This window comes from Pavona decussata, unplaced genomic scaffold (assembly GCF_977016875.1).
Source record: "Pavona decussata unplaced genomic scaffold, jaPavDecu1.1 SCAFFOLD_387, whole genome shotgun sequence".
In the NCBI taxonomy this organism is placed as follows: Eukaryota; Metazoa; Cnidaria; class Anthozoa; order Scleractinia; family Agariciidae; genus Pavona; species Pavona decussata.
The window spans coordinates 40,744-64,766 of NW_028145759.1; the positions used below are offsets into that span (position 1 = coordinate 40,744).

The 24,023-nt window shown below is 39.6% G+C and overlaps 4 protein-coding genes across 7 annotated transcripts in view; all 4 read right to left on the bottom strand.

Moving 5' to 3' along the window:
- Positions 1-24,023, bottom strand: part of LOC146451428 (tetratricopeptide repeat protein 28-like) — a 105,098-nt gene that overhangs the window by 34,480 nt on the left and 46,595 nt on the right. The window contains exon 3 of one of the 3 annotated variants that reach the window (XR_014860025.1): positions 11,905-12,555. The exons of 1 other annotated variant lie outside the window; for it this stretch is intronic. The gene's annotated coding sequence lies outside the window, so the exon portion shown is untranslated. Of the gene's footprint in view, positions 1-11,904; positions 12,556-18,684; positions 18,830-24,023 lie in introns of those variants that run through there. One more of the 3 variants, XR_014860024.1, reaches the window with a different exon arrangement.
- On the bottom strand, positions 886-23,630 carry LOC146451432 (uncharacterized). Its single transcript, XM_085099113.1, has 2 exons — positions 20,611-23,630; positions 886-2,639 (listed from the first exon to the last, which is right to left on the bottom strand). Exon 1 carries the CDS (start codon positions 23,628-23,630, stop codon positions 20,613-20,615), a length of 3,018 nt encoding a protein of 1,005 aa, XP_084955239.1. The 3' UTR covers positions 886-2,639; positions 20,611-20,612.
- Positions 11,237-11,683, bottom strand: LOC146451433 (uncharacterized). Its single transcript, XM_085099112.1, has one exon. The coding sequence runs from the start codon at positions 11,681-11,683 to the stop codon at positions 11,237-11,239; it is 447 nt and encodes a 148-aa protein (XP_084955238.1).
- The window catches only part of LOC146451434 (uncharacterized), an 82,914-nt gene continuing 78,206 nt past the window's right edge, over positions 19,316-24,023 (bottom strand). For both annotated transcript variants that reach the window (XM_085099117.1, XM_085099116.1), the window contains exon 3: positions 19,316-20,063. The gene's annotated coding sequence lies outside the window, so the exon portion shown is untranslated. The remainder of the gene's footprint in view (positions 20,064-24,023) is intronic.

Below are 24,023 nucleotides of genomic sequence, written 5' to 3' on the forward strand. Positions count from 1 at the left end.
TACCAGGTTGTAGTTAAAAAGTACCACGAATGCCCAGTTGATGCTGAAGTTGGGAGCGATTTGCTACTCAGAAGAAGAAAGGAGATCACAGGAATGAGATGAAAGTAAACGATAAAACGCATGATCGCTGTGTCACCTCGAAAGGGATTTAGTAGCACCGCTCTGGCCTTTAAAAAGCGAAATTTTAGGAATGAAATTTTTTCAGAACAGTTAGTAGCCTTTTTACTCTTTGAAAATATTTGCAAATCGACTACAATCGATAATAATCAATAACAATCGATGATAATCGATAGCAATTAAACAACAAAAATATTTTAGCTATCAATTTCCAATATCAATCGATTAATTGAGATCGATTGTTGTCGATAATCTGTTTCATCGATTGATCACGCCGAGATATAAGAAACGACTTACTGTTGCCAGCAATTGAGGCTCTCCAAAAATTCCCCTTTACTTTATGCTCAGAAATGAAATTCTATCGAAATATTCATTTCACCTTACTCCGATAGGAGTAATAACCAAGTATAATCATCTCAAGGGAACCTTGGCTGTGGTCTGTAAGAGAAAACTGCAGTTGATTCTTGCCTTTATATTTTGAACCAAAGGAGGGGTGGCTTATACTTGTCAACGAGAGGTTCAAAAGGTAGACTCGCCCCGCCAGTCTTCTTTTGATTGATCCTAATTTCCAGTGAACAGCCTGGTTACAAGGCCTGAGCGTATAAAACTTTGTAACTATTTTATGACCATTGGGATTGAAGCAAGCCTCCGGCGAGGCCCGCTTACGGTGTCAACGACGAGGACCGGTGCTCCGAGGGGTTTATCCGTTTCCCCCATCCCCGACATCCGTGTTCTGTTTTTTCAAGCATATTAAAGACAGCCAGTCAGTTAATCAGTCAATAACTACTTGTTATTTACCTGCTATACCTTAACTTTGATAAGCAGCACATGAGATTCTATCTCATTCAGCAAAATCATAGTAAACTGGTTTTCTGGCAGCCGTACAATTGACAAACATTATTATGAAATAAACCCATCAAACAACTACTTCTGTTAGCTACAAAAAAATTTATCAGTAAATCTAAATTAAACATTATTTTAGGTATTCTTATTAGACGACTATGAACGCGTTTTTTTTTTTCGCATTTTCTCTAATAAACTTTTGCACGCAGAGTTGCCAAAAATATTTATAAATATTTACATTTTAACTTCCGTATAGGTCATTGAAAAGCGCTCTTCCGTTACAGCAGCTGTTTGAAAACAACCTGTTACTTTTTTTAGCTCAACTGCAAGCTTCTCATCATGAAACACCGGGTTTTTCCACCGGTCGCACCAGGACGATTCTGGCTAGGGTCTACAGTGTGACCATTTAAATAACAGCTTATAAACGGTACTTTATCTAGTCCAAGTTGTCAATTTAAATATCCATTAAAAATAGAAACAGTGCCATGCAGTTGTTAGTTAAAGGACGAACGTTTAAAAAATTGTTTTCGACGATAAACAGTTTGGTTACGGCCAACACATGCCTCATGTAAACTTTTCGGACTAGCACTAAAGAGGGTTTTAAGGAAACAGCATAACAAAAAACGTTAATGAGGCAGCTTGACATTAATACAAAATGCTTTTGTGCTCCCTGTTTCTGATAGTGGAGATAGACATCCTTTCTTTTGAAAACCCGCAGCAAAACGTAAGCAATCTACTGCAAAATCTACACGAATCTGTTTCTTTTATGAAATAAAAACTGCAATATTCAATATTTACCAAAAAATCTTTGTTAAAAACGTTTAAATGTACTAACGACACACTGAATATAGATCAGTCCGCGGCACTGACTCTAGTCTGAAGATCACTGCACCAACGTTGGAATTCCAAAGGATCATCAAATCAAACTTGAAACATAAGTAGAAAATACTTTTTGTGCATCCTGTATTTGTTAGGGACAAGTGACCCCCTTTCGTTTTACTGAAAGAAAATCTACACTAATTATTCCTCTTGGGAAAATGAAAACTGTATTACTCGATATGTACAAACTTAATCTTCATGGACGTTTTAAGTAAAATTACAAATCAACGCACAACGAATTGTTGGAAATATAAAAAGGAGCAGCAAAACTTAGAGGTATTAGCATCTCCTTTTGTTTTTGCATGATTGACCATTGTCAAACACGTTTGAAAAACCAATGTCTCTACCTTATTTACACCTTCTTATGCAGAAAAACAACAACTTTGACTGTGTAAGTTTTGAGAAGTCTAAATGGTGACGGTACCAAATTACAACCCCATTTTAGACCCCTAAAGGGAAGGACGATTACCCATTTTGATTAATTATATAGGGTCCCCCTTCCACGAAAAAATTTCGTAACAGCACTAAACTCATCACGTGATTGTAAAATAGTATGTTCTTGAATCTAGAGAGACCGTTATTTATTTCATGCTGGCCAAGCCAAAGCTGCTTGCTGGCTAACTTAGATAACTTTCGAAACCAGACAATAAAATTAAATTCTAAGTAATAAGAGGCTGATAGTTATTGCCTTCAGCTTGAGTGATTGAGTGTTCAAAGTCCTCTTTGGTTTACTGTTGAATGTACTGATGTCCTCTTGCCAAGTTCCAATTGTCAGTTATTCCTCGGTCAAGATAAGTCACCTGCAAATGATAAACATAATCGGTTTTAGGGTCAGTGTTACAAGCTGCTTTTTTGGACATAATTCTCGCCCCTTGCGCATAACTAACAAAAGGGGAGGGCATAGCGATTATTTGTTAATAAGGGATCAGGTTGTTTCCAAAACGAATAGTTGGTCTGATAACAACAGCACAAACCAATAAAACATGTCCATTAGTCGACGTTCAGGTTTATACAAATCAATACTACTTGTACATCAAAAGATAGAACCTAGCAAACAGCTTAACAACAGACTGTTGTACAATCACGTGATCAGGGAAGTCAAATACTGGACTGAAAACTATGAAGTTTACCTCCTGGGTCTCCCACACGCATTATTCAACACACAATAAATTTTCTACAACCTCTGGAAAAAGCTTAGTAGGAAGATCTACAACTCATGTTCTTTTGTTAACTATTCCGTTGTTGGAATAAGCTAAATGAGTATGTTATTCTTTTTATGTTACTCTCAAAAGCTGAACGAACGGAAAATTGCGTTATTTTCTCAATTGTCGTTCTTCCGTATGATATTCATTATCCGAATACGAATAGTCCAATAACAATGAATTTTTAGTCTCCTGTCACAGAATCATAAGCATTTCCAACAGAATGGAAAAACTTTCTTGAATAATGCATTTAGCACCCGTAATAATATAATTCAATGGTAAAACTAACCTTTACTTTCCGAAATCAAACGTCACGTTATCTCCAATCAGCATGAATGGCGCCCAGTCCTTCACATGAGGATGGCGGTTTTTACTCATACATTTCATGGCCTGGTGAAGGGACTCACTGGCACTTTCCCCACGAAACAGGTGCTCATAGAAACCACTCATCAGTTTCTTTGTTGCTTCGTCTGGTATGGCCCACAGGGCCACCAACACTGAGCGTGCACCGGATCCTAGCAAAGCTCGAGCGATTCCAACAACACCCTCCGCTTTAACATGTCCTCGTGCGCTGTGACAGCAGCTGAGTACTACAAGTTTTGCACGCAGTTGAACTCGTGAAATGTCAGCCATTGTCAACAGGTAGTCTTTCTCGGTCGCAGTTCCCGGCTTAATTGAACTTTCAGGAGCAAGAACAACTTCTCCTCTTTCGGCATCACCATTAGCAGCAAAATGAATCAAACTTACAGAGTGTATGTTCTGAAGAACCGCTTCCTTAGTTGCTTGCTTCCCTAACAAAGGCTTCGCTCCGATCAGTTTTCCGATCATCTCCGCTTCCTCTTTGGGCCCGAGAGTTGTCAAAGATGGAACAATGCGGATCCTGTGAGCCTGCGATAAGTAATTTCCACTTTCATCCATTAAAGCTGCAAATGGAACTTTGTACAAGACGCGATCGGGAACAATTACGAGTTCAGGTTGGTCAAGAAAGTCAGCTACAGGAGCGATGATCATTTTGTAACGCTCGGCTAGGGTGGGAAGGGGTTGCAGGTTTTCCTCTTCTTCCTCCTTTGGTAGACGGTAAACTGTCAAGCTTCCTTCCTCTGCTGAGTCACTGGTTTTTAAAAAGGGCAATGCACGATCTTCGCATTGCTCGTGAGAAAGAACATTAAACCTTCGAAAGCTTTCCTCACTAAAAACCTGATCAGCATTTCTCTTCAATCCCCTGTTAACAAAACATTCGTTGACGTCTATTTTACCAAAATGTATTGGTTTGTTTTCTTCAAGGACAAACAAAAACAAAAATTGACCAAGATATGAAATGTATAGACAACTACAGTTACTTTCTTTCTTCAGGATCCTTTCAATATCAGCCCATGACGGCGGATTGACTGATTTCTGTTCTTGGGCAGAATTCTGAGAGATTAAGTCTGCCAGGGCTCTGGCTCGTGCGAGTTCTAGAACACAAACAGCATCTTTTTCATTTCCACTAGCACAAAGCAGTGCGCTGAGTAAACGATGGGAATGACTGCGATCTTCTATGAGGGATATCTTAAACTGATCATTGCGTCCGAGAAAACTTCGCATTTTCTCACAGTTGTTAATGCTTGCAACAAGATTGGAAAATGTTTCATGTTGTGAGCCTACATTTCCTTCCTTCCGTCGCACGCACGTTGAAGGTGCCACACTGCCTCTGCACTTATGTCCCCGATCTCTCTGCTCATGTCAAGTGCCATTTCATGATACCGTTTAGCCTCAGCATGTTTACCAAGAGAACGCAACAAAGTTCCTAGGTTTCCATAACATAAAGATTCCCCTACTCTGTCGCCAATTTCTTTTCTTATTGCAAGCGCTTTCCTTTGGTATTCTTCAGCTTTTCCATATTCTCCAAGAGATTGAGAGACACTTCCCAGGTTTCCATAACACGCGGCCTCTCCTTCTTTGTTTCCAAGTATTCTTTGTATTGCAAGTGCGTTGTTTAGATATTCCTCAGCTTTTGCATATTCACCACGGGAATGATAAACAGTTCCCAGGTTTCCATAACATACAGCTTTCCATTTTCTGTCTCCAATTTCTGTTCTTATTGCAAGTGCTTTCCTTTGGAATTCTTCAGCTTTTTCATATTCACCAAGAGATTGACAGACACTTCCCAGGTTTCCATAACACGCGGCCTCTCCGTTTTTGTCGCCAATTTCTGTTCTTATTGCAAGTGCTTTCTTTTGGAATTCTTCAGCTTTTCTATATTCACCAAGAGATTGAAAGACACTTCCCAGGTTTCCATAACATGCGGCCTCTCCTTCTTTGTTCCCAAGTTTTCTTTGTATTGCAAGTGCGTTGTTTAGATGTTCTTCAGCCTTTGTATATTCACCACGGGAATGATACACAGTTCCCAGGCTTCCATAACACGTTGCCTCTCCGTTTTTGTCGCCAATTTCTTTTCTTATTGCAAGTGCTTTCCTCTGGTATTCTTCAGCCTTTGTAGATTCACCACGGGAATGATACGCAATTCCCAAGTTCCCATAACATGCAGCTTCCCCTTTTCTGTCGCCAACTTCTTTTCTTATTGCAAGTGCTTTCCTTTGGTATTCTTCAGCTTTTCCATATTCACCAAGAGATTGAAAGACACTTCCCAGGTTCCCATAACACGCGGCCTCTTCTTTTTTGTTGCCAAGTTGTCTTTCCATTGCAAGTGCGTTGTTTAGATATTTTTCAGCCTGTGCATATTCACCACGGGAATGATAAACAGTTCCCAGGTTTCCATAACATGCAGCTTCCCCTTCTCTGTCGCCAATTTCTTTTCTTATTGCAAGTGCTTTCCTTTGGTATTCCTCAGCTTTTCCATATTCACCAAGAGATTGAGAGACAGTTCCCAGGTTTGCATAACTTGCAGCTTCTCCCTTCCTGTCGCCTGTTTCTGTCATGATTCTCAGTGCTTTCTTATAAAGCCCGGCCTCTTGCTTCTTTATATTTGCTCTGAAGTTTATATAATTCTGCCAGTTGAAAGGTAATTTCGCCTTCTTTGTTTCTTAATCCAAAGCCGCGAAGAAAGTCGAGAAGTTTTCTACCGCAGTTTATTGCACTTGTGTGATCGTTAAGAAGGTAATACGTCCGAAACAACATAGCGTATATGCATTTGTAGGCTAATTCGACCACCTGATCCTGGGCAGCTGTGTTGCTTAGAAGAATCAAACATTCCTGGCACAACTCAGTAGCTTGTAGAACTCGACTTGTAGTAAGAAAAAATGTAGCAACGAGTAAGATCCACATAATTTTGTCTGTGTTGTCCATGGCGGTCATAAGTAACAACCTGTGAAAGAAAACAATAGAAGTCTGGAGGTTTTCCTTATACTGGCAAACCAGTGTTGAGCGGTAATCATGTTTTCTAAAAGTGGGTAATAAGGACGTGAGTTTTGTAAGGGCGCAGAAATAAAGGGGCTGGGGGGTGAAACGGCAACTGGGCTTTGATGTGGAGCGAGATTGGGTCGAGCGCGCCTCGCGTTCAAAACATGGCGGTCAATAAAGTTCAATCTTTTAATGTAGAAAATGGGATACGTACAGCTTAACGGTACAAAATTTGCACTTCCATCTTGAAGATGAACATTGCTATATGATTTTGAAGCTATAGGTGTTAAAGACAGGGTTTCGATTTGTGCCTGAAACAACACAAGGTATATGCTCGGTGTAGGCTAATTCAATAAGTTGATGCAGAATACAGGAGAAGTACAACGGAACGGTTCAAAATGTACACTTCCATCTTGTAAGATGAACTTTTTGATCGGATTTTGAAGCTATAGGTATTAAGGAAAATGTTTCATTTTGGGAATTAACAACTATTTCTTTTTTTCAAATTAATTCGAATTTCTTTAAAAGGGAAGCTCTATGTATTTAGACGCAAAAATGTCGTAGATTCGTTCCATGCGATGCGTGTGAGCAGATTGTATAAACTTCAGACTGAACTGATGAAAGGAAAGTTTAGCTCATCCATCTTTTTAAATTTTAGTTTGAACTTTTCTGAACTTTTTTAATGAGAGACCACAAAAGTGGATACTTAATTTGTTATCGTATAGTTGAAGTCGTGACTGAAAACAGTTTTGCATGAGACCAATGTATTGCTATGTTTTAGAGAGTAGAGTCTTAAAGAAACTAATCTGAAACTACAGTAGCCTGGCTATGGGGGAAACGAATTGAATGGACGGTTGTGTTTTTATGCAGATGGGTGAGGCTAAAAGGGTAGGACTCGAACAGATCAAGCTACGGTAGATAATAATTGGACTTCAGTAATACCAGACTGTCAGCTTGTCAATATTTTATACAGTCTCCTTAATCATGATCTGAAAATTCCAGACAACCAACGTGCGATTACCAAAACGATGAGTCATTGTACCCCTTTCACTCTAAATTTGGCATGATCCATGATTATCTTTTTTTTTTAATCATTTTATTTAACATTATCGTTGTGTGATTCAAGTATGAATTCAGAATCTCCCTCTAATCCCCTTAAAACGCACGCCGACTCATAACTCCTTCGTTCAAAAAATGTCGGGTGCGCCCGTTGGGGGTAGTTGGAAAATACTTATAAGAAAAACATAACGGAAAAAAGAGTTCTTCAGACCTAGAAGTAGGCAGCAAAAAATGCCCATTTGTTAATTATCGACCTAAAATAGCAATTTCAATTATGTCAAAATCTTAAATTCATGAAACTCAAAAATGTCTCCCTTTAAGCATTCCCTTTAAGTGTTTCTCCATTAAAGTATTGCAAGGTCTTGTATTACTAGCCTATTGAAGAATTTTTGGATTGCCTGTTAATTTTGCCTCTTGCTCAGACGTTCTTTTCGCTGGTCACGTCATATTTGTCACGCAATATCCTTCTCATAGAAAAGGAAGGGCGGGCTTAGGTGGCCAAACTACCTAGGCATGTTTAGTTACTGGTGGCGAGGTTATGAAGTATTTACATTTCCCTTGCTTGCAGCTTACCAAACAGTCTCATCCGGAAGCTTCAGGGAGCTCAAAATACATGCGTGCACCCTGGAGTATGCTCCCTCCCCTGGTTTTATTACGTCACGCCAATACAACAGGATTTAAAGTGGCTGCCTCTGAGGCAGCATGTTGACTTTTAACAGATTATTTTAATTACTTTTACGATTTTGCATAACATGGTATCTCCTTATCCGTCTGATCTTGTTTGTGTCACAACTCTTTCTCGTTATAGTCTTCACAGTGCTGATCGGTGACGGTATCGTAATTACACTCCTCTGTAATACACCTGGAAAGGGCTCGATTTTCTTCAGGAATTTGCCAATCACTCAGCCAGGGCTGACAAAAACCAGTAGGGCATTTCACGTTGCAACCAGAGGGTTAGGGGGTATTTTTAATGTAATGTTGCATGTTCAGTTTGTCACGCAGTAATTAACCATATGAACACAGCTCATGAGTAGAAACGTGTGATTTTCAATATGTAAATTGTGATATATTCAAATATATCGTATTTTTTATTTCGCCATGTGTACGCGATTTCTGGGCGTGGAAAGCATTATCCTCTATTCAGGGGGTCTTGGGGCATATATTGCCCCCCTCCGATTTCCTGCGTTTTCTAGAAAGGAAGTTTTGATAGTGTGGTCCTGGGGACCAGATTTTCAATGTATTTTCACATGATTCTTCATGTATTTAGCTTTCCCCACAGTTCTCATTTTTAAACAGCACCAAATGTTAATTTCATTGCAAGTGACAAAGGGTTCGAGGATGTTTTCCTCAGGCTGCTAGCCCGACATCAGGGAAATGGAATTCTACGCCAGAGTTTTATTCTTGCTTGGTGCATGCATTAGGTACCTTATTAACAATTATCTTGTGAAATAATTATTATTGTACACAATATTGCCTGATGCTTAGCTGACAAGGCCCTAGGCCGAGTTGGCTAAAATCTGGAAATATTCCACAAGATTGAGCTGGATAAAAACAATTATTATTGTTTTATTAATCAGCACATTGATATCAAAGCACAGTTTTATTACAGAAAATCAGTAGCCAAGCGTTATTTTGTCTTTTTTACCCTGGCACATGAAATGACCTTCCAATTACTAGTTCGGATCATGCTCTACCACTGAGCTACAGGAGACTCATGGGAGCTTTAAGGCCATTAAACTAGGTTCATTGGGCAAAGATCCTATATACTGCTAGGATTGCCAGAAATGTCAATATGTGGCATATGCGCAATGGAAATAAATGTGATGGAATATTTTAAGCTGGTGAATAAATGAGAATGATGTATTATTCAGTGAATGATACAGGCATACTCGGAAAAAGGAAATCCGAGTGCTCCTATCAGTCAAACCTAAGACCTTCAGATTACTAGTTCACATGCTCTACCACTTGGTATGTCAGAGGTAGCAGACACATATTAGTGACCTATCCCTGACATATCAAATTAATTAAAGTATGTTCTTGGTAAGTCAAATTAGATATGTTCTTGGTAGGTCATTGGTATTCAGTTTGAGGTATGGTCAATATACCCAAAACATTATTTTAGCTTTGTGGCTAAGATATTTTTTTAGATACACTGTAGAGTACTTCCAAAGTGTTATTTTTTGGGTATTGTTGAGGTATGTAAATTTTGTTCCAAAAACGATACTTACACCTGTAATGGTATTATTTTAGGTATGTCTTAGGTACATGTAGCATGAACATATCAGTGACCTATCCCTGACATACTGAGTTTTAGTATGTTCTTGGTATATGTACATGTAACTGATGTGTTTTAGGTTTGTGAAGCCATACCTTTGATATACCTTATACATACCAAAAAATAAACCGATAATTTGGTGCAGTAGCAATAATTTTGTTCTTCTATTTTTAGACATATTAAATTCAATTTTCTGTATATTTTCCAACAAACTACTTTGATTTTTCTCATATTCCTTACAAGTGGAAAACTGTTTATCTTTTCATCAGACATAATTTGCCCGATTACATTAACAGAACCATATTAAAGCCTTTCCAATATTGTAAAATTGATCGATCTTTGCATTTTTCCAAGTTAGTATTATTTCTTCTTTCCCAGGAAAATATTAAAAAATTTTGTTACAGTACTTTACTTGACTGAAACCTGTTTTCTTTTCTCAACCTACAATTAAAAAGAACCAAGGTCAGTTTCTATTTTGGATAGCCTTGCATGGTGACATTTTATTACCCTTCGATTCCACCCATGCTGGGTGTACTTTTTTTTAACAGCTTTATTGGGTGCTCCTCTTACATTATATTATATAAATTAAAAAGGAAGCAGCAAGACCCAAAAGGGGCAGCGGAACGAACGTCCCACGCGAGGCACCACCCCTGGATTAAGAGCTAAATTTAAACAAAAGAATACTCAAGCATTCGTTAAGAAAAAAAATTAAGAGTGGCATGGGCACGTTGGGACAGGCGTCCACGTGCAGGGGTAATTGAGTCCATATACCCTCGACAGATGAGTGCTCATTAATTTGCGGACAAAAAGTTGAAAGGCATAAGGCGAGCAAAAACTGGTTGGGGTGCTAGCTTACAAACATAGTTCCAAAGTTTAACTATTCTGATAAAGTACGAGGCCTGAAAAGCAGATGTTTTACAAAAGGAGTTCATAGATTAAAGGAGTTACTTTGTCTTGTACGACCGTGGGAAACAAAAGATACATAGTTCAGAACATCTAAATCAGTACTACAATAAAGGCGTTTATAAAAAAAAAAAAAAAAAGACCAAGTCTTTGAGTTCGCGATCTAGAGAGAATGGAAGTAAGTCTGGCATAGTCAGCCGCTCCTTGTATGACATCTCGCCTCTGCGCGGCATAGAATCCACCTGCTTGCACGTCTCTGCACCTGTTCCACCTTAGCATTCAGGGTAACGTAAGCGGGAAACCAGACTTGGGTGACGTAACACAGCTGTGACTTGACCAAAGAAAGTACAGGGAGCGTCTAACAGAGACGTCAGTAAGCAGGGGACATGTCCGTTAACCAAGAAGCTTGTTTGCTTTCGCATTGATAGCATGGATGTGTGAGTCCCAAGAGAGCGTACTAGTTATGATGACGCGAAGATCTTTTTCTTCTGAGACGCGTGTCAAGGTTGTACCATCGAGGGTGTAGTCAAAACCAATCGGGGTCTTTTTCCTAGTCACAGTTAGTGCTTTACATTTAGACGTGTTGAATCTTAAAGCGCAGCGACCAGTCATGCATGTTTTAGAGAGTGTCTTGTATGAGGTCACAGTGTTCTGTAGACGAGACATTTCGATATAGCTTGGTGTCGTCGGCGTAGAGTGCAGCCTTCACGCCGTCAGCAGCTTCATCCAGCAGGTCATTTACAAACAGAGTGAACAACAGGGGGCCTAAAATGCTCCCCTGCGGTACACAAGAGGTTACAGGAGACCAAAATGAGGCCGCATCCTCAAGAACCAGCCTTTGTGTACGCTCAGTTAGGTAGTCCTTGAACCAGCAGAACAGTTGACCTTTTACACTGTATAACCTCAGCTTTGCCAGAAAAACGCTGTGATCAACACTTAAGTTTTTCACAAAATTGGGTAGCACACAGCCCCTGAGGAGGGGCAGTGCAGGGTTTGTCCGCCCCTGCCCTTTGGCAGGATAAGGTGACTGTTGGCCTGACAGCCTAGCATCTGTTAAGGGCCCCATACACAGAGTTAGGAGGTTTATTATGTGCAGTTGATAAACGTATGGATGCTAAAAAAAAACCACATAGCGCGCGCAGCGTAACCTACGTGATCTGAAGGAACTATAAAATGAAAAGTGCTGAGTTAAAAATATTATTATTATTATTATTATTATTATTATTATTATTATTATTGTTGTTTAATTGGGGCTATGCGACGCTTTTGAATACTTTCAGTTTAGCCTTAATTTTTACATTCAAAGCCATTTTGATGTTTTATCATTCACTTTTTTATAAATCTATTCGCTGATATTTTGAAATAACAAAGCCCACTCTAAGGCGCCATCCACACTAATGCGTTTCCAAGAGACTCCGTTTTCAATCTCGGCGAAAACGAGGCAAATTTTTCATCCACACTAGCGTTTTTGTATCGTTTTCACCTATCCACACTATGACACTCAAAAACGATGAAAACGACCTGGACCTGGGATTGCGCATGCGTTTAAGTTTCAAGAGCATCTGCCATCTTGGATAGATGCTCCGATTTGGACTGGAACCGATGGAATGTGACCCTTTTCACCTCACCGTTTTGAAAAGCCTCCGTTTTTACCTGTCCACACTAGAAACGAAGCGTTTGTAAAACGATACGTTTTCGAAAGTCTCCACTTTTGAAAACCGTTTTTGAAAGTCTCCGTTTAAGGGTGGACGATAGGCGAAAACGCATCATTGAGAATGCATTTTCAAACGAAAACGCATTAGTATGGATTGGGCCTCAGAATTAATATTTCTTCTTTTGAAAGAATGATTTATTCAGAACCCCTTTTGATAACTAAAACTAACTTACACCAGTTACTACTGCTTTTTGGATCCAGAAGAATCGTCTGTTATAAGTGACCTCATGTCTCTATGTCAGAAGATTTATTTGAACTGGTGAACGGCAATGTTTTCTTTCCAATCTGATCCCTTCAAACTGTTGTTGGAGAGCAGGGATGGCGCAGTGGTGGGAGCACTCGACTCATGCGTGAGTTAAGTTTGTTGTTGGTTCTCGTCCTTGCTCCGAGAGGTTTTTCTCCGTGTACTCCGGTTTTCCCCTCTCCTCAAAATCTAACATTTCCAAATTCCAATTCGATTTGGAGAGTGTCACCAAGTAGTGCTGTGCGATAATAAATAAATTGACAAAAAAAATAAATTAATTAAAAAAAAGGTGATTTTCTGGAAAGTGGCCGTTCACCTTCTATCACATCAGAGTTGATTTAACTTCCCAACACTGGGCCGACCACAGAAAAAGAGACAAAAGAGCCCGTCAAATTGATTTCAGTCCAAGGAATCATACTGACAAAGGTCATATCTGGTTCTACTTCGACATTCACCCTGATTCTGAATAGCTCTTCCTAAATGGACAGTAAAAAAAAATAATCGTAAACAACCAGTAAAACGAGGATTTTTTTTTCAGTTATTTCATATATCAATATTGATATATGAATGCTGCATTGCAGCAATCACCCTTTCAATTCAATCTCGGCTCTCTAAGTCTTTGTTATTATTCTTTCTGTGTCTACAACTCTCCTCACCCCTCCCCACACACACACTGTTTGAACGCGCGATCAAAAAGCGACAAACGCACAAAACCCCACTGAAACGCTTGCTACGCAGGCTACCAGCAATGGGGCCTGGGTTCGATTCCCCGCGTTGACTTCATACGTGGGTTGAGTTTTTTTTGTTGGTTCTCATCCTTTCTTTGAGGGATTTTCTTCCTTCACAAAAGCCAACATTCCCGAATTCCAATTTGACCTGGAAACAGTGAAAGAAAAAGCGACTTTGTGGCAGCCACTGTATTATTTTGAAACAAAACATGATAATATGCTGGTATACGTACTTAAAGGTGTCTTCGTTTTCGAGTTTAGGTCTTTTTTTGTTTGATTCAGTCGAATGCTCTTTTCTTTAAATCTCAAAAATAGATGATTTGTTTTCGAGTGTTTCCTTTCCCAGTTCCCTGTGATTCATTTTCTGGTTGATTAAGTTTTGGGTGCCTCGATCCTTCCTTCACGAATTTTTGGTCAATGACGCTTTTTCGAGCTTTGTGCTGTTCGTTTTCTAGTTTTTAAAGGCTTATTTTCAAGCTTGCAGTGCCGTTAGGCTGAGTAGGTTACTAGGCCTAAGTGTATTAAACTTTGTAAGCTATTTTATGGCTGTGTTCACACAGGTAGGCTTATTGTTAAAACTGAACCTGCTATCTGGACCGCGTTTCGGTGCAATTTTTGTTCCTGCTCCAGAAAAAAAAGGTGCACATTTTGGACGCGAACTGTTCTCAGAAACTTTCAGGCTTGGTGTTAACACCCAGCCGAATTTAACAGTAAACAAGAAGCTGTTTTCAGCTTATACTCGGGCCATATTTGACTGCGTGGTGAGTAAGCCTACGATCTTTTAGCAGTGATAACTTCCAGCATCGCTGACTCCCCAAAATCGATAGAAATAGACGGAGATATACACCCAGGAAAAAAATAGTTCAGGCTCCAGAAGTGATTCATCGTTTTATTGCTACAGCTCTGTTTCGTATGATCAAGAGCTGACCACACTCATCACGCAACTTCAACGAATGACCGTAAAGTATATAAAGTAATCAAAAACTGGTGATTTAAAGCAAGCAGCTGCTAGGCGATAAAATACAATTCCACGTGCCGTGAGAGAGTTCACGTGCCATGATACAAACGGTTACGTTACGTTACAAGAGGTTTTGGGTACGTATCTATTTATATTCATGAGGGCATGGATTTATGAAATCATTCGAACTGGTTATTTAAAACAAGCGTTTGCTGGGCGATAAATTACTAATGCTCGTGGCGTGAAACAATTCACGTGCCGTGATACAAACGGTTACTTTACGTTTTTCGAGAGGTTTTGAGCACATATCTATTAATCTGTGTGGGGTTTGGACTTAGTAATTCATTGCGTTTGTTCAGGCTACTAAGAACTTTTCTACGGAAATAAACTTTTCGTGAAGACATAGGTTACATTTCTTGTTAATGTTATTATCGGGTTTGAACTTTTTGAGTACTTTCCATTTAATTAGAAATGTTTTGTTTGCGTCCGTCAGGGTCCATATATTGTTCAGATAGTTCCGTTGCATTGCGTCTGTTGGCGTTTCGGAAGAATGTGTTGTGCCAGTCCCACGTACGATTCAGTTGTTGTTACCGTCGTTCGCTTGGAGGCATTTACCATCAAGTAGGCATTCCGCTTTCTTCCTGCAGTTGCAGCTCGGATCATGAATTTGGTTTGGGGTTGTTGCTACATTTGAGAGTATCTGTTTTTTTATGTGATGCGATGATGGTTTTCATGTTTGGCATGCATGAGTAGCTGAGTTTTAGTGTGTGTCTGTTGAAGATCTTGTTTATTGGGTGGTTCTTGGGGAAGCATTTGTCGACGATGGATAAAAATTTCTGTACAATTGACAATTTCTAATTCTCCTATTTAATATACACTGACATAAACACTCTAATAACAACTTATCCATGTAAGCTCAAATTCTTTTACTCAGATGTATCAACGATATAAAACATGATTTAGCCAAACAAAGCTCTATGAGCAGGCTAGGGCACAAATTAAAGAAGTTTGTTGACAAAACGATTTCCTTCTTGAACAAATTCAAAAACTGATGACAAAATTGCAAGTACGTTCGCATGATTTTGTCGTGCGTGATATATTTCTTGGTCCGCCAATTTTTCTGCACGTGCCTTGTTTCGCGTTTCGTAATAAAAATGCTCCGCACGATAACCCATGAAGGGTCAGGATTTTTCCGGCGGAGGAATCAAACACGAGAATTGTCATTGCAGGACTGAGTGTGACACGATAGCGATCGCGTCACCGATTACATCTCTATTAAATCAAATTGGAAAATTAAGTCGTATTGTGGTCACCCAAATCAAAGCTAGTCAAAAACTGTCTCTCTTTTCCCCTCTTCCTCAGCGTGCACTTGCGATCGATCGTTCGATTCGACATGACCATTCTTCTTCTGTAAAACATTCGCGTTGCTTGCGGTGAGGTCTGCATTCGAATCTTTGGAATTCTTTGAATTTTCCGACCATTCTGCAGCGTCTTCCAAGGGTCCCGAAGAAAGCTCCAAAACGTCACTACACTTTTCTGTTTCGATTTCGCATTCGCGTTTTCGATACCCACCATCGACATCATGCAGAGTTAAATTCATGCGCGTGCTGCTCGTGCGACAAACCTTCCAAAGGTTCATGATTTCTTGCACAACTGTCACCTTCGCTAATCAGACGAAACGGAATGCACCATGTTCAAGCTACCTCCTCTTCTCTTATGCTATATCCACGGGCTTTAATCCTTACGTTTTAGCTTTCTTCGCCACTCGACAAGCTATCATTCCCTTCACCTTTTTGTTCTAACGACTCCAGAACCCTCTCTGCGCTAAGGGAAACGTTCACGAACGCTTCACAACTAACGCCAAATGTTTTGATTCGAAAGAATATTGACTCGCAGAATACATCGGGGAAAGGGAGGGGGAGCTTAGGAAGCGAAAAAAATGAGGGAGTTCGGGACCCTCCCTTCCCTTCCCCAATTACTTAACTCGGCGCCTCACGGCCCGAGTACAAAGAACGCGAAGAATTTGATAACGCCACCGAAAACTTTACTCGCGCCACTCGAGTACAAAAAACGAGACCGACAACAATAACTCGTGGCCCGAAGTGTTATCTCTCCCCCAAAGAGTAAAAAGAATTCGATAATGCTACCGAAACCTTAACTCGGTCCGCCTTACGGTCCGAGTAAAAAACCGCATAATCATACAGATATTGTTACTGCTAGAGATAGAAGCAAAAAACACTGCGATGGTCCACGCTGAATTCCTATTGCAACCACTTGTGTTTTGCCTGGAGGGCTTATAACTAGGCTAATTGTCTTTTTAACAATGCAAATCTTTATTAAAAACAATTAAAAATATGCTAGATTGCACTTACAGGTGAAATGAATAAGCGCTGTAAGTAAAATATGAAAGAAAACACAATTTTTCAACTGGTAATTTGTCGTTACAAACTTGGAGAGTTTATACCCGTGGGGATTGGGGCAAGGCTCGTTTGCGGTGTCCATGCTCCGAAGGATCCGTCCCTTTCCCCTATCCCCAGCTTCGACCTTCTGAATTTTAAAGTGTATCACCTATCAAACAACTTTCTTCTTCTGTTAGCTACAGTAATACAATATTATTTTGGAAATGAAAGGACTATGAGCGCGTTTGTTTGTTCATAGCAGAACTACAAGCTTCTCATCATGAAACATCGTGTATTTCCTCCGCACCCAGGACGATTGTAAGTTGCGTCAGTGCGACCATTTGAATGAAACTTGTCTTACAAAACGTTATCTAGCTAATGCCAATTGTCAGTTTAAAATATCCATTAAAAAACAGAAACAGCGATGCGCTTTCAAGAGTGAAAAAGCTAAGGTTTAAAAAAATTAATTGTTTTCGACGATAAACATTTGGCGACCGCCAACACTTGCTTCATGTAATCTTTCCGGACTGTCTTTTCTTTTCGAGAGGCGGTTTTTTTTTTGGCAGTATAGATCAAAGAGGCGATTAGAGGGAATACGGACCTCAAGGAAACATAATAAAGAAATAATAAATGATGTCATTCTGTTCCCAGACGGCATTTATTTAGCAACTTGACATAGATACAAAATGTTTTTGTGCTAACTGTTTCTGATAGTTAGTGGTGGGAGACATCTATTCTGTAAAAAAAGTATAGAATTAAACCATCTACTGCAAAATCTACATTAATTTGTCTCCTTTATGAAATGAAAACAGCAATATTCGATATTTACAAAGAATCTTAGTAAAGAATTTGTTTACAAACATCCTGGATACTGCTAGGATACCTTACCTGTAAAATGGTGGGCAAATGTCGAAAAGAATAAAGCAAACCACATTTACAGGGTAACCTAACGCTTTTGCTCAGAACTGATCTTAAGGTCTTTGAACAACCAACCCGCAGAGAGAGCTAGACGATGGCGTTTACGTCACTACAATAAGACGATCAATAAAATTAAGGGGGAACGACTGCTGAAAATCTTCCACAGATGATCACAATAAGCCATATATGAACGCTTGTTATGCCAGTTCTTTTAAGAAATTCGTAATACGTGAAGTTCTTTTAACAAAACCACACTCTCAAACTGTTTTATGACAATGTGCTCTCTGCCTACCCTTCTTCGGCGTGAAATGCAATTCTTTCGTCGAACGTGGTTTTTCGTATTTCAGTTCGTAAGATTGAAATTCACTTTGTTTCTAAATCGAATATCTCCTTCGAAGCTCTAGACTTAAGTCTTTCGTGTTTTTATCGGGGCCGTTAACTATCGGGACTTTTACGGGAGTTTCGAGAAACGCAACTTAGAGCCAGAAAACTAGTCCCGTTATTGCGCCCGCAGAGTTAACGGTCCCGAAAGTTACCGGGATTTTGGAGAAACAGCCCCCTGAACCGGAGGCGGCTCATTTCCCGCGAGGCGCGGGAGTTAGTCGATGGAGAGAGGTCAGGAGTGCTTTCCATTTAGCTAAAATTTTCGATTGGAAATAATTCTGGCAAATTTCCGTATCAAACGGAAAGGCTTTTTTTTCCATTCCGGCCGGCGTTCCAAACTTGCAATCTCATTGGTAGATCGAAAAACTTGGTGATGACGCAATGATGGCGCATGGCGCATGTCCCCAGTTATTAAGTGCCGGCCAGTTGTTTCTTTAAAAATATTCATTTAAAACAGAATCAGTGCTCTTGAGAGTGAAAGGGCTAAGTTAAAGAAAAATAAATAAATAAATAAATAAATAAATAAATAAAATAAAATAAATAATTGTTTTCGACGATATACTTTTTTTGATGAGCAACACTTGCTTCCAGTGTAACCTTTCCGGACTGTCTTTTCTTTTTGAGAGGCGTTTATTTTGCACTAAAGAAGTCTTAAAGAGGCGCTTAGAGGGAATACGGACCTCAAGGAAACGGTATAATAAAGAAGTAATAAATGATGTCTCTCTGTTTCCAGATGGCATTTATTTAGCAACTTGACATGTATACAAAAATTTTTTTGTGCTAACTGTTTCTGATAATTAGTAGTGGGAGACATCTATTCTGTTAAGAAGTTTAGAAAAAATTGAACCATCGACTGCAAAATCTACACTTATTTGTTTCCTTTACGGAATGAAAACTGCAATATTTGTTATTTACAAAAAATCTTAGTAATTAATTTTAAACAGAACGTGCAAGATCTGCTAACGACGAACTATATAAAAAGAAAATACAAAACTGAATGCAAGGCTGGCACTACGGCAAAGGGCAGATTTATTAGTGGCCAATATTTCGACTAATAGAATTAGTCTTCCTCAGGGCCAGAGCTATACTGAAGGAAAATATAATAACGGCTCCCTATATTTTCCTTCAGTATAGCTCTGGCCCTGAGGAAGACTAATTCTATTAGTCGAAATATTGGCCACTAATAAATCTGCCCTTTGCCGTAGTGCCAGCCTTGCATTCAGTTTTGTATTTTCACGTTCAAGTGACGCCTGACACGAGGTCTTTCACAAGAGAGATCCGGCAAAATTACCAGCAAGTTTAATTCCTGCGTTGTGTGGACCTCTGCATTCAAAAGTTTTCTATATAAAAAGAGTCTACGGCAACTCAAGTCTGAAGATGACTGCACCAACGCTGGAATTCCAAATGAGCATCAAAGCGTCAAATCAACCTAGGCATATATATACAAAACACTTCAGTTTGTGTTTCCTGTATTTGAAAGTGCTAAGTGATACTGAAAATCTACACTAATTTGTCTTCTTTGTAAAATGAAAACTATAATACTAGATATTTACAAACTCAATCGTGATCGAAAGTTTAAGTAAAAGTACAAAGTCAACTGACGACGAACTGTCGGGAATTGAAAAAAGGAGCAACAGAACTATAAGGCACTAGCATCTCCTTTTGACGATTAACAAATACATTAACCTGTGAAAGTTTGAAAAAGCACTGTCTCTACCTTATTAATATCCTGTAAGATACACAAACATTAACTTCCACTATGCAAGTTTTAATAACTCTAAATACTACATAAACTTATCACGTGATTGCAAAAACGTCTGTTATTGAATCTAAAGAGACAACCGTTATCTATTTCATGCTGGCGAAGCTAAAGCTGCTTGGTGAATAGCTTTTGATGCAGATCACTTTCCAAACAGACGACGAAAAGCATGCGAACTTAAAATGATTCTGAGTAATAAGAGTCTGATAGGTTAATGCCTTAAATCCAAGTGATTGAGTGTTCAAAGTCCACTTTAGTTTACTGTTAAATGTACTGACGCTCTCATTCCAAGAAAAATTCCAATTTGTAAGGCATTCCTTGCCCAAGGTGAGACACCTGCAACTGATAAAAAATTAAAACTAGATTTTAGGGTCGGTATTATGATCTGCTTTATTAAACAAAATTGTAGTCTCACCCCCCCCCCCCCCCCCCACCCTGTGCATAACTAAAAATAGGGGGAGGCATAACGATTAAATAATCACTGCGATTGTTTTCAAAACGAACAGTTGGTCTGATAACACTGAACTGCACAAACGTAATGAACCTGGCCATTAGTCGACTTTCAGGTTGATAAAAATCAATACTAATTCTTCTCGGTATACATTGAAACATAGAACCCAGCTAACGGCCTTACAACAGACTACAGTACAATCACGCGATCAAGGAAGACGACAACTGGACTATTTCCTAGGTCTCCCACACCCATTATTAAGTACAAAATGGTCCTATCAAAACTCTAAAAAAGGATTATTAGAAATATCTACTAAACGTATTTGTTTTTACCAATTCCGTTGTTGAAATAAATTACATTAAATAATAAATAATTGTCAGATTAAAGTGAATATTTCATTCAGAACTCCTAATTATAAAACTCAATAGTAAAACTAACCTTTACTTTCGAAAATCAAACGTCACGTTATCTCCAATCAGCATGAATGGCGCCCAGTCCCTCATATCAGGATGGCCATTATTTCTTATCCACTTCATGGCCTGGTGAAGAGACTCGCTGGCACTTTCTCCACGAACAAGGTGCTCATAGAAACGACTCATCAGTTTCTTTGTTGCTTTGTCTGGTATGGCCCACAGGGCCACCAACACTGAGCGTGCACCGGATCCTAAGAAACCTCGAGCGATTCCAACAACTCCCTCAGCTTTAACATGTCCTCGTGCGCTGTGACAGCAGCTGAGTACTACAAGTTTTGCACGCAGTTGAACTCGTGAAATGTCAGCCATTGTCAACAGGTAGTCTTTCTCGGTCGCAGTCCCCGGCTTAACTGAACTTTCAGGAGCAAGAACAATTTCTCCTCTTTCGGCATCACCATGAGCAGCAAAATGAATCAGACTTACAGAGTGTATGTTCTGAAGAACCGCTTCTTTAGTTGCTTGCTTCCCTAACAAAGGCTTCGCTCCGATCAGTTTTCCGATCATCTCCGCTTCCTCTTTGGCAAATGGCAAACAGGGAACTTTCGTAAGGCATCCGTTGTAATACACGACCCTAACGTCTGGATCGCCCACTATCAGTGCTCCGGTCTGACTTTGATGATCTGCTGCCCTGTCCTGAATGAGCCCGAGAGTTGTCAAAGATGGAACAATGCGGATCCTGTGAGCCTCCGACAAATAATTTCCACTTTCATCTTTTAATGCTGCAAATGGAACTTTGTACAAGACGCGATCAGGAACAATCACAAGTTCAGGTTGGTCAAGAAAGTCAGCCACAGGAGCGATGATCATTTTGTAACGCTCGGCTAGGGTGGGAGGGGGTAGCAGGTTTTCCTCGTCTTCCTCCTTTGGTAGACGGTAAACTGTCAAGTTTTCTTCCTCTGCTGGTTCTCGCGTTGAGTCGCTGGCTTTCAAAAACGACAATGATCGATCCTCGAACTGCTCTTGAGAAAGAACATTAAACCTTCGAAAGCTTTCCTCACTAAAAATCTGATCAGCGTCTCTCTTCAATCCTTTGTTAACAAAACATTCGTTGACGTCTATTTTACGAAATTGTATGGGTTTGTTTCCTTTAAGGACCCACAAAAACATAAAATGTCCAAAATATGAAATGTATAGACAACTACAGTTACTTTCTTTCTTCAGGATCCTTTCAATATCAGCCCAGGACGGCGGATTAACTGATATTTGTTGTTGAACTGAATGCTGAACGGAGATTAAGTCTGCCAGAGCTCTGGCTCGTGCAAGTTCGAGAACACAAACAGCATCTTTTTCATTTCCATAAACACAAAGCAGTGCGCTGAGTGAATGATAGAAAAGACTGCGATCTTCTATAAGCGATATCTTAAACTGGTCATTGCGTCCGAGAAAACTTCGCATTTTCTCGCACTTGTTAACGCTTGCAAAGAGATTCGAAACTATTTCATGTTGTGAACCTACATTTCGTTCTGAAATGACGTCCAATGCAAGTTGAAGGTGCCACACTGCCTCTGCACTTATCTCACCGATCTCTCTGCTCATGTTAAGTGCCAATTCATGATACCGTTTAGCCTCAGTATGTTTACCAAGAGAACGAAACAAAGTTCCTAGGTTTCCATAACTTTTGGCTTCCCCTTCTCTGTGGCCAATTTCTTTATTTATTGCAAGTGCTTTCCTTTGGTATTCTTCAGCTTTTCCATATTCACCAAGAGATTCATAGACAAATCCCAGGTTTCCATAACAAGAGGCCTCTCCTTTTTTGCTGCCAAGTTGTCTTTGTATTGAAAGTGCGTTGTTCAGATATTCTTCAGCCTTTGCATATTCACAGAGGGAATGATACACAGTTCCCAGGTTTCCATAACATACAGCTTCCCCTTCTCTGTCGCCAATTTCTTTACTTATTGCAACTGCTTTCCTTTGGTATTCTTCAGCTTTTTCATATTCCCCAAGGGAATTATACACAGTTCCCAGGTTTCCATAACATGCAGCTTCCCCTTCTCTGTCGCCAATTTCTTTCCTTATTGCAAGTGCTTTCCTTTGGTATTCTTCAGCTTTTCCATATTCACCAAGAGATTCAGAGACAGTTCCCAGGTTTCCATAACAAGTGGCCTCTCCTTTTTTGTTGCCAAGTTTTCTTTGTATTGCAAGTGCGTTGTTTAGATATTCTTCAGCATTTGCATGTTCACCACGGAAATGATAGGCAGTTCCCAGGTTTCCATAACATGTAGCTTCCCCTTCTCTGTCGCCAAATTCTTTTGTTATCGCAAGTGCTTTCCTTTGGCATTCTTCAGCTTTTTCATATTCACCAAGAGATTCAGAGACAGTTCCCAGGTTTGCATAACAAGTGGCCTCTCCTTTTTTGTTGCCAAGTTGCCTTTGTATTGCAAGTGCGTTGTTTAGATATTCTTCGGCCCTTGCATATTCACCGAGGGAATAATACACAGTTCCCAGGTTTGCGTAACATGCAGCTTCTCCGTCTCTGTCGCCAATTTCTTTACTTATTGGAAGTGCTTTCCTTTGGTATTCTTCAGCCTTTGCATATTCACCGAGGCAATGATACACAGTTCCCAGGTTTCCATAACATGCAGCTTCCCCTTCTCTGTTGCCTGTTTCTATCATGATGATCAGTGCTTGTTTATAATTCTCTTTTGCTTCTTTATATTTGCTCTGAAGTCCACATAATTTTGCCAGTTGAAAGGTTAGTTCGCCTTCTTTGTTTCTTAATCCAAAGACGCGAAGAAAGTCGAGAAGTTTTCTACCGCAGTTTATTGCACTTGTGTGATCGTTAAGAAGACAATGTGCCTTAAACAACACAAGGTATATGGTAAGGTAGGCGAATTTGACTAATTTTTTCTGAGCTGTGTTGTTGAGAAGAATGAAACATTCGTTGCACAAGGCAATGGCTTGTAGAACTCGACTTGTGTTAAGAAGAAAACGGGCAACCAGTGTACCAATATGGACAATCCATAGAATTTTCTCTTTGTTGTCCATGGTGGTCTTAACGGAAACTGGAGAAAGAAAACAAATATAGTTCGTGGCTGTTTTCCTTAAACTGGCAAACCAATGTTGAGCGGTAATCATGTTTTCTAAAAGCGAATAGTAACGACGATAGTTTTATCAGGGTGCAGAAATGAAGGGGTGTGAAACGGCAATTTGGATTTGATGCGGCGGCTAATGAAGTTCAATCTTTTGATGCAGAAAATGGGGTAAGTAAAACCAAACGGTTCAAAAGTTTGGTTTTCAATCTTGTAGATGAACATTTCTATATGATTCTGAAGCTATGTGTGTTAAAGAAAGATAAACGGATGAAAGGCAAGCTTAGCTCATCCATCTTCTTAAATTTTATTTTGAACTTTTCTGAACTTTTTGAATTAGAGAACATAA